The sequence below is a fragment of the Siniperca chuatsi genome, linkage group LG18, assembly GCF_020085105.1.
Source record: "Siniperca chuatsi isolate FFG_IHB_CAS linkage group LG18, ASM2008510v1, whole genome shotgun sequence".
Lineage (NCBI taxonomy): Eukaryota > Metazoa > Chordata > Actinopteri > Centrarchiformes > Sinipercidae > Siniperca > Siniperca chuatsi.
In genome coordinates, this window is record NC_058059.1 from 24,701,247 (window position 1) to 24,711,532 (window position 10,286).

General features: G+C 40.6%; 1 protein-coding gene across 1 annotated transcript in view; it reads left to right on the plus strand.

Moving 5' to 3' along the window:
- Positions 1-9,952, plus strand: part of lmnb1 (lamin B1) — a 55,226-nt gene extending 45,274 nt beyond the window's left edge. Inside the window, exons 6-11 of the mRNA XM_044173379.1 lie at positions 3,302-3,522; positions 3,634-3,862; positions 4,014-4,118; positions 7,785-7,904; positions 8,248-8,361; positions 8,709-9,952. Coding sequence (XP_044029314.1) covers positions 3,302-3,522; positions 3,634-3,862; positions 4,014-4,118; positions 7,785-7,904; positions 8,248-8,361; positions 8,709-8,750 — 831 coding nt within the window. The 3' untranslated portion in view covers positions 8,751-9,952. The remainder of the gene's footprint in view (positions 1-3,301; positions 3,523-3,633; positions 3,863-4,013; positions 4,119-7,784; positions 7,905-8,247; positions 8,362-8,708) is intronic.
- The last annotated feature ends 334 nt before the right edge of the window (positions 9,953-10,286 follow it).

The window sequence follows — 10,286 nt, forward strand, 5'->3', positions numbered from 1 at the left end:
GTTGTTTTCTGCATTATATGTATAAAAAAATAAATAAATAAATAAATTCATATCGGAAAACATATACGCTGATACCGATATATCTGTGATAGGCCCATATTGGCTTTTCTCAAAGTATTTGACACCATTCTGTAATCTGCTGGTGATTTTGTAAGGTTTTCAATGAAGCAATTTCATGAATTTATGTTATCAATTATAGATTTATATAGGTAGTTACCATCAGCTTTATTGGCATTGCCACTTTTGAGCTGGATATTAGGTTTTGCACCTACAGAAATCATCGAGGCCTGCAGCCTTATTGAGTGGAGCTTCATCAGCTGTCCTCTCACCTGGTCAGCAGTCAAGCACACAGCAGAAGTTACAGGTGGGGGAGGGGGGGAGTCGTCGGTCTGGAGAGGGCCGTCTGGAGAGGGGGGAACAGAGTACTCAGAGGAGCTTGAGGGCTTAGAGGGGGGATGAGCAGGAGCCGGTGTGTCGAATCTTTTAAAGAACAGATTAAGTTTGTTGGCCCTGTCCAAGCTGCCTTAAACCCCTCTGCTGCCAGTCGGTCTGAAGCCAGTGATGCTCTTCATGCCGCTCCAGACCTCTCTCATGCTGTTCTGCTGGAGTTCCAGCTTCCTCCTGTACTTCTCCTTGGCTTCCCTGATCTTCACCTTCAGGTCAGCCTGGATAGCCCTCACCTCCTCCCTATTACCATCAGTAAAGGCCCTCCTCTTGGCATTCAGAATGTCCTTGATGTCCTTTGTTACTCACGTTTTTTTATTTGGATAACAATGGACCATCTTAGTTGGGACATTGCAGTCCACACAGAAGTTAATGTAGCCAGTGATGCACTCAGTGAGCCCGTCAATGTCCTCTCCATGAGGCTCACAGAGTACATCCCAGTTTGTCACCTCAAAGCATTCCTGCAGCGTCTCGTAGGCCTCCTCTGACCATCTCCTCACTGTTCTTGTGGTTGCAGGCTGCCTTTTAACCAGAGGCACATAACAGGGTTTGAGGTAAACCAGGTTGTGGTCTGACCTACCCAGATGGGGGAGGGGGGAAGAGCTGTATGCATCCTTAACGTTAGCATACAGCAGGTCCAGTGTCCTCTCCTCTCTAGTAGGACAACTCACGTACTGGGTGAAATTAGTCAGTGTTGTTGAAACACTGACATGGTTGAAATCACCCGAGATTAAAATGAGTGCACTCGGGTGCTGAGTCTGGAGATGTGCTAAGGCGGTGTGAATGGCGTTGCACGCCGATGCCAGGTTAGCAGAGGGGGGGATGTAAACAGCCACAACAATGGCATGTGAGAATTCATGTGGCAGATAATATGGCTGGAGTCCCACAGCAATGTCCGGGCTTCAGATACTCTGCTTGATGGTAATGTGACCAGGGTTACACCATCTGTTGTTGACCAGAACAGCAAGCCCGCCACCTTTCCGCTTACCGCTCCCGGTGTGATCCCTGTCGGCCCGAACAGTCTGAAAGCCGTCGATGGAAATGTTATGATCCGAGATATCCTGGTGTAGCCATGTCTCAGAGAAGCACATCAAACTACACTCACAAAACTCCGTCTGACTCCGGGCTAACGCCGTTAGCTCGTCCATTTTATTCGCCAGCGATCTCACGTTGCCCATGATGAGAGAAGGCAGACACGGCTTAAATCTCTTATTCTTCAGTCTCTTTTGTCTGCACCCCTCTCTCTTCCCTCGCCGCTTCGTTCCACCTCTGCATCCTCGGTGTGTCCTCCTCCAGATCTCAGTGGGGACATCGGTAGTCCTGGGCGCCATGCAGCTCGGCTTCAGCGCGATCAGCTGTTCCCTGGTGTAAACAATGCGCCCAAACAGCTGATCTGCAGCGGTGCCCTTACAGAGTAGCAGAAGAAGTTCCACGGTGGAAACGGTGTACCAAAACACTTTCTACTCTCATTTTCGTAAAGAGCGTAGTTTAAATTATACTTACACACAAGTTACTCAAGTTTGGAAGAAAAAGGAAATTTAAAAGTTGGAAAAAGTAAGACGACGAGACGGAGCTATGGCAACAGGCAGCATGCGGGCTGGCGCATGCACGCTACGGTATGGGCGAAGGACCGCTGCACTGCATGGAGGATGTGGCTAGTTGGTTGTGTTAACCGGCCACCTGCGGTGGATCAGGTATCTTTCGTAGTAGTGGGCAGTGGCTCATTCTCATAATTCCCCATGATGGTCTTAACCTGACACCTACTTTGATATTTCCTTTGTAGCCTAGAAATAGAGTTGGTGTGTTTAAACTACATTGTTAAGGATAATTGCCAGCTGTTTACGTATATGTATATTTAATTTAATTTAATTGAAACAACGTACTACTTTAAACATGCCCTGGTGAACCTGTACTGATAATGCATTGTTGGGAATAAAATATTGGAATTGGAAGTAAGCTTTGTTTGTTGGAAATCGAGCCAGCTTGAATTCACCACACTTTCCTTCACAGGTGTTGAACACTGGCCTGCTTCTTGTTACATCTCACACCCATGATAATACTCTATCTTCTGCATTAGGCCTCTATGGTTAATCTGGAAACAACAGGATTGAACAAAATTATGTTGTTTTTAAGAAATCTTGTAAGCCATTGTTTTACTGCTTAATTTTTCATTGAACATGACAAAGTAGAGATAAGTAGCCAACTAGTGTAAAATAATATTACGCCATGGGTTGGTTTTCCTCTTGTCCTCCCCAATTTTTTGAGTCATCAGCCTCAAAAAAGACCAATGGCCAATGGGGAAGGGAAACTCAAACACTCGACTGACCAATGGTGTAACTCTATCACTCACTGACTAAATTCAGTTTAAATTTTTAATTAAAATTTTTAATTCAAAGGCTTTATTGGCATGAAAGTTTCAAAAACAATTTTGCCAAAGCATCAAAGTACAAATTGATCAAATATTTGGACAATACACAAAAACAGTAATATTAGCAATAACACAACATAGATATTGTACACTCGCTCAGCAAGTCAGGGACAGACTTTCGCATTTATAGGGGTGGCCCCATTTTGCTCAGCCCAACAGGCCAGGCTTACAGGCAGGCCAATATGGTGCTGCTTCTTACAAAATGCTTTCACTTATGTTTCTGTCTAAACTGTCTCTGTGAAAACTCTCTAAGTATTATCTGGTTTTCAAGTATATCTTAAATCTGCCTAATACCCACCTTTGTACAATATTGGGTCCATCATTCACACAAACAGCAGGTATCAAGGATTTTTAAATTACATATAATAGTGTTCTTCTGTGACATGTGTCATTGCAACCTCAGACTCTGACCTCCTTGTCTGTATTCAGACTCGTGGTTGGCGTGATCGTATAGCGGAACTGGAGGTATCATTGGCTCAGGAGAAAGACATGAGCCGCAAGCTGCTGGCAGACAAAGACCGCGAGGTGGCTGAGATCCAGGCCAAGATGCAGCAACAGCTGAATGAGTATGAACAGCTGCTGGATGTTAAACTGGCTCTGGACATGGAGATCAATGCCTACCGTAAACTTCTGGAGGGTGAAGAAGAAAGGTGAGGACCCAGATAGTTGTGGCATCGGTTACATTTCTACTCCATTTCAGGCACACCCGCTGAGCTTCTTTACTGATCTCGATATCTAAATGTGGTGTTTCCCTCCCCCAGACTGAAGCTGTCTCCCAGTCCTTCATCTCGTGTCACGGTGTCTCGAGCCTCATCCAGCAGCCACAGCGTGCGGACCTCTCAGGGAAAGAGGAAGCGTGTTGATGTGGAGGAACAGGAAGCCAGTAGCTCTGTGTTCATCACTCACTCTGCCTCGGCCACAGGATCCATTTGCATAGACGAGATCGACACCGATGGCAAGTTCATCTGCCTCCACAACAGTGGAGATGGGGTGAGCTCTTGGGTTGTTAGAAGTTAAATGCTTTTAGTTATTGAATGTTTATGTGGAGATGCAGGTGAAAATCTTTGATTTCGAGATCCAGTATAACCTTTTGTATATTAGACTGATTTCTTTATTGTGTCAATGATTGTGTCTTTCCCAGGACCAGGCCATGGTGGGATATGAGATGATTAAGACAATTGGAAATGCTATAGCCACCTACAAGTTCACACCCAAATATGTCCTGAAGGCTGGCCAGAAAGTCATGGTAAGAGTTTGTCTTTAGTTAGATTGTAATCAGTTTCTGCTGAACCTGTTCAGGAGTTTAAAAATGTAGCACATTTATGAATCCCCTTTTATAGTCCAACAGAAATCACAATTAGTGGTATCCAGTCTAAAATAATGTCAGTCATTTTAAATTTTTTATTTTAAATGTTTTTAAGGAAGAAGAAAGAGGCGGAATAGCAGACTATCGAATCTAATAACATAAATGCTCCTTTTCTCTCAAGCCTTTGAGTGGTTTGGACGGTGTGTTTGATTGACTGCTAAGCCAGCAGGGGCACAGAGACATCATTTAACCCAATTAGCATCTAAACTGGCTGTTGTTTTTATACTGTTTAGTGTGCTACAGCTGACCAGCTAATTAGCTATGCACTTTTTCCTGGTGAATTTTTGGTAGTTTATTCAACATGCCATGGTGCTGGACAGCCCCTTTCAGATATGCACCCCTTTACGTTAATCTGACGGCAGTTTAACACTTCTGTATCACGGCACAAGTCTGAATTGAATGCCGTCAGATTAACGTAAAGACCCCAACAGCACAAGGTTTAAAATGCAGAGAGAAATGTGCATCTTGTAACGTTACTGCCTTAAGATCACTGTAATAAATTTATTATCTCAATCTTCATCTTTTATGCACAAAGAAAGATGAAGTCATCAGTTTAATAAAAACTGTGAAAGAGCCAATTTTAAGTTGTTGAGATCGATCTTCTCAGATCAGTCTATAAAAACTATTTTCCCATTGCGGTGCAACCACAGCAGAAGAGGTTAAAAAAACCCTCTTAGAACCATAGTTAAAATCTGAGCATCCCTCTCTCCCTATATTTTCGATTTTCATTTATGCCAACTGTGTGGATGAATAAATGAATATCCAGCAACATGCTTTACATACAGCATGTGAGCTAATGTGAATTAGACGACAGTCCCAACTTAAAGTCATTCAGTGCCTGTGCACTGTCAAACTTTATAAAACAGGCAGCAGAATTCGCCATCTAATAGTGATATACAGTTAACTATAATGAGATAATTGAGTTTGTTTATGTAGCAATAGCTATATCTTTGAGTAATGTTGGTGCCAATGCAGCTGGAACTTATGTTAGCTACCTTTTCGCAAATGTAAGATTACTCGTAAGAGTTGGTGTTTTTACATGTTATAGGTAGCTGATGGTAATAATGGTGGAAGCAAGCAAACTAGCTTTAGGTTTAACAAATGTTACTTCAACTCTGCTTTCGCCTCCGTTGTGAATGAAATTTTGTTGCCCTTTACTAAATAGGTTAGCTAGCAAGCTACATGGACGTGGGTGCGATAGCTAATGTCAAAAAGTACATTTGTTGATCTATAATTTAGCCAGCTGACTCGCAAGAAAATTGATAGCATATAACATTATTTCTTGCACGTCACTTACCAAGGCTTGTCATACTCTGTCTCAACCCAGAACTACTAGCTGACGTTACTGAAGTATGTCCTGAAGCTGTCTCTGACTCTTTCTTGTAGAGTGAGGGAAGGATGTTGTTTTTACTGTAATAAATGTATTATCTCAATCTAAGGCGCGTTAATTCATACATGGACTACATAGATAGTGTACAGTTACCAGAGTTCAATAGTCACTTCTATTGCTATTGTACATATTCAGCTCTAGTAGTCATTAGTAATTAAGTAGCCTAGTTTTGAATGACAGGTTCCCTGTTATCACATGTTGTTAATATAACATTTAAATAATTGAAACCAACATAAAGGCTTTCCAAAGCTGTTTTGCTGTAATAAATTAAGAATATTAGTAGTAATAATTTAAGCATACGTGCCCTCTTAACCTCATCTCTGCTGCTGGGAGCTCCCTGCTTTTTAAAGTAAACATATGCTTAAAGGCATTTTAACCAAGTTTTGTGTTAGTGTCAAAATTTTGACACTTAGATTTTCATTTTACAGAAAATGTATATCGGTCTCCTTGATTACTAAAAATCGGCCCTGAAAAAAACCATATCGGCTGGCCCCTACCATGAAGTGAGGTACAGTATATCCGGAAAGTATTCACAGCGCTTCGCTTTTTCCATATTTTGTTATGTTACAGCCTTATTCCAAAATGGATTAAATTCAATATTTTCCTCAAAATTTTACAAACAATATTCGATAATGACAACGTGAAAGAAACAAACCACATGTACATAAGTATTCACAGCCTTTGTTCAATACTTTGTTGAAGCACCTTTTGCACCAATTACAGCCTCAAGTCTTTTTGAGTATGATGCTACAAGCTTGGCACACCTATTTTTGGGCAGTTTCTCCCATTCTTCTTTGCAGGACCTCTCAAGCTCCATCAGGTTGAATGGAGAGCGTCGGTGCACAGCCATTTTCAGATCTCTCCAGAGATGTTCAAGTCTGTGCTCTGGCTGGGCCACTCAAGCACATTCACAGAGTTGTCCTGCTTGCCATTCAGGCCAAAGAGTTCAATCTTTGTTTCATCAGACCAGAGAATTTTGTTCCTCATGGTCTGAGAGTCCTTCAGGTGCCTTTTGGCAAACTCCAGGCGGGCTGTTATGTGCCTTTAACTGAGGAGTGGCTTCTGTCTGGAGCTCTGTCAAAGTGACCATCGGGTTCTTGGTCACCTCCCTGACTAAGGCCCTTCTCCCCCGATCGCTCAGCTTGGCCGGGCGGCCAGCTCTAGGAAGAGTCCTGGTGGTTCCAAATTTCTTCCATTTATAGATGATCAAGGCCACTGTGCTTATTGGGACCTTCAATGCTGCAGAAATTTTTCTGTACCCTTCCCCAGATCTGTGCCTCGATACAATCCTGTCTCGGAGGTCTACAGACAATTCCTTGGACTTCATGGCTTGGTTTGTGCTCTAACAGGCACTGTTAACTGTGGGACCTTTCCAAATCATGTCCAATCAACTGAATTTACCACAGGTGGACTCAAATCAAGTTGTAGAAACATCTCAAGTATGAGCTGTGAATACTTGTGTACATGTGATTTTTTTCGTTTTTTATTTATTATAAATTTGCAAAGATTTCAAACAAACTTCTTTCACATTGTCATCATGGGGTATTGTTTGTAGAATTTTGAGGAAAATAATTTAATCAATTTTGGAATAAGGCTGTAACATAACAAAAGATGGAAAAAGTGAAGCATGGATTCCAGATATACTGTATACAGGTTTTAATTTGACTTTGATTGGTCCCTAGTAGGTTGTTGTTCAGGCGATGGCTTTTGTTGTGTCTCAGGCTGCTGTTGCCACACTGTGTTAAACAGTCTGTTTGAAAATTGTATGCAAACACAATTTAAATTGAGAAGATTTGATGTATGGAAAAAAGTTTTGTCTAACTACACAGTAAATTAACAGCATTCTGACTGGATAATGTAAGGATAGGGTGTGCAATCATCAAGCCAACAAAAAATATGAATTTATCCCTAATGGGTAATGTTCCACCCCCCAAAAAGGTAGCAGAAAAGAAACCATGCAGTTTAACTTCAGATGGACTTTAAACCACTAATATAGAAGAGGACTGGCATAAATTGAATCTTGACCTCTGAATAAAATCTCAATGGAGTCACTTTGGATTTTAGGGATGTAGTGTATGTTGAATGTTCAATGTGAATACTGAAGGATGACTTTGGGACTTTTTGAACGCTTAAGTGGCTTTGTTTGCTTTGTGCAGGTTTGGGCATCTGATGCTGGTGTGAGCGCCAAACCTCCCACAGACCTAGTGTGGAAGAACCAGTCCTCCTGGGGTTCAGGGGAGGACGTCCATGTGGTGCTGATCAACCCTCAGGGAGAGGTGAGATCATATGCACACATCCATCCACCATCTCCATCCCTGTACTCTGTCACCGACCCTCTGTGTCCTGACTGTTTAATCTTTACATACTGGTTGCATTGATTTGCTATCACCACCTCTAGGCTACTGTGCAATAGTCACCCAACCATACCCACATCTGTTTTTTGTTGCCCATTCTCAGATTTGTTTTCTGGCAAAAAAAAAAAAAGCTGAAGAGCAGTGTGTGTCAGGGAAATCTAACAAAAGAAAGTACCCTTGATGGTGAAGTTGATGCTGAGGGGTGTGTGTGTGTGTGTGTGTGTGTGTGTGTGTGTGTGTGTGTGTGTGTGTGTGTGTGTGTCAGGAGGTGGCAAAGAGAACCACGACATACAAAACAGCAGTAGAAGAGCAGGGTCAGGAAGATGATGATGATGATAATGGAGTGGAGGCCACTGAACAAGACTTCTTCCACCAGCAGGTGAGACTACCAGCCACACACATTTTTGGGAAAAACACTGTTTGGGAAACACTGAGACTCTGTCTCACACACAGTCAGAACAAAACATCAACTACTAACCGACCTAATTCTGATTCACAGACAGGAGGCTGATGTATATCTTGTAATCTGACACTAAGGCTGCAAACAAGTTTATTTCCTAACATGTTAGTCTCTCTTTAAACCTCAAACCTCTATGTTGATCTAGATATTAAAGTAGTGTTTTACTATTTTAGGCCAGGTGATGTTGTGTTTTTAAAACCTCCAGAACAGCCAAACATCAGAGTGTTTGTAGTGTTCTAAATGGTACAATGAATGTTTCTCTACAGGGAGACCCTTGTGCTGCCAAGAGAGGCTGCTCCATCATGTGACTGCACCAACCAGCCACCTCCTACTCTGAGCCCAGCCAGTCTGCTGCCAACTGTAATACTAGAACTATTTTTCTATCTTTTGTAGTGTATTTCAATAAAATGTGTGGATTTTTATTTTATCTTTTTATTTCTCATAAAAATGCAAAACTGCTTTTGGTAGATGTGTTTTTATCTGAAAAAACTAAATACCATGGTTATTGAACAAAATTTGTATTTATAGTTCATTTATAGTCCTTTTTTTTTTTCTTTTTTTAAACCATGCAACAAATAGCTAAACTCAAGGACAGGCTGTCTCTTTAAGGAAACAATACGTCATGTGCTGTGAAATTTTTTAAATAGATTTTAAGTTTGTTATTTTATATTTTTTATCATTATTATTATTATTATTATTATTATTGATGCTATATTTTAGGCCTTTCAAGTTACAAGAAAAACCACAGGATGTTAGTAGATGTTAGGATCAGTTTCTCAATTTGCTAAAAACCTACTGTATGTAAAAACCATAAAAATAAATAAATTGGAAAGAATATACACTGAAATGACAAGTACACTAAAAGCTCTGCAGTAACAGGAGTTAATGTAATTAATTACTTCCTCCCATCAGTCTGAACCTTGACTGGACAAAATGTCAGAATTACACAATTTGGAAACCTCTGTTCAATGGCATACCTATAGTATCTTTAGAACAATACTTAAAATACCTTGATTGAATGATTGTATTCATAAGGAAGTCAGTGGACAGCTGAAGTTTGTTAGCAGTTTTTGAGTTACCTTAAAGCCCCTTATGTGTAAGATTTGAAACTGTAGTTTGGGCGACTCCTTGTGGTAGTATTAGGTGTTTTTTGTTTTTTTACTATACCGACACTACAAAAAAATGGATTGAAAGGAATAGCCTGCACCAACTTTCACCAGGATGTCTCATTTTTCTCCAAATACAAAATTTGTGCCATCAGAATAATAATATTAATATTTGATTTGAAAATCACATTCTACAAACGGGGGCTGTAATGTGATGTCATGCAGCAAACATGGGTTTCTCTTCACAGACTTTGAATAAGCATTGCACCACTAATTAAGAAGTGTTGATTGTATTCTTGCCTTTTAATATTTGTGTGTTTGTAGTGCTTTTTGTGTTGCTGTGTTACTGTGCATGCTATGGCTGTAATCTTCATAGTTGAATGATTAAATGTTGTTTTCTTGTACTTGTGTTTTACTTTTTTAAGCGTACTATGTAGAAGACAGGATTAGTCATAGTAAGAAATAGATATATTAGTAATTAACATAAAAAGCATAGCAATCAAATCAGCAGAAAAAATAATGATGCTAGATAACAAATGTATATAGCCCTGTATTTGCTTTTTATTTACTGCTATACATCACCTGGCATCAGAGACCAACAGATAGCTGTTGTCAGTCATTGTTTTGTAAGTCTGAAGTAACAAATCTGTGTAAAGTCCAAGTCCTAACCTTTTGATTTTTTAGTCATAAACAGGTGAACAAGTGGTCTAATCGACAATTTCAATATTTAATCAATAG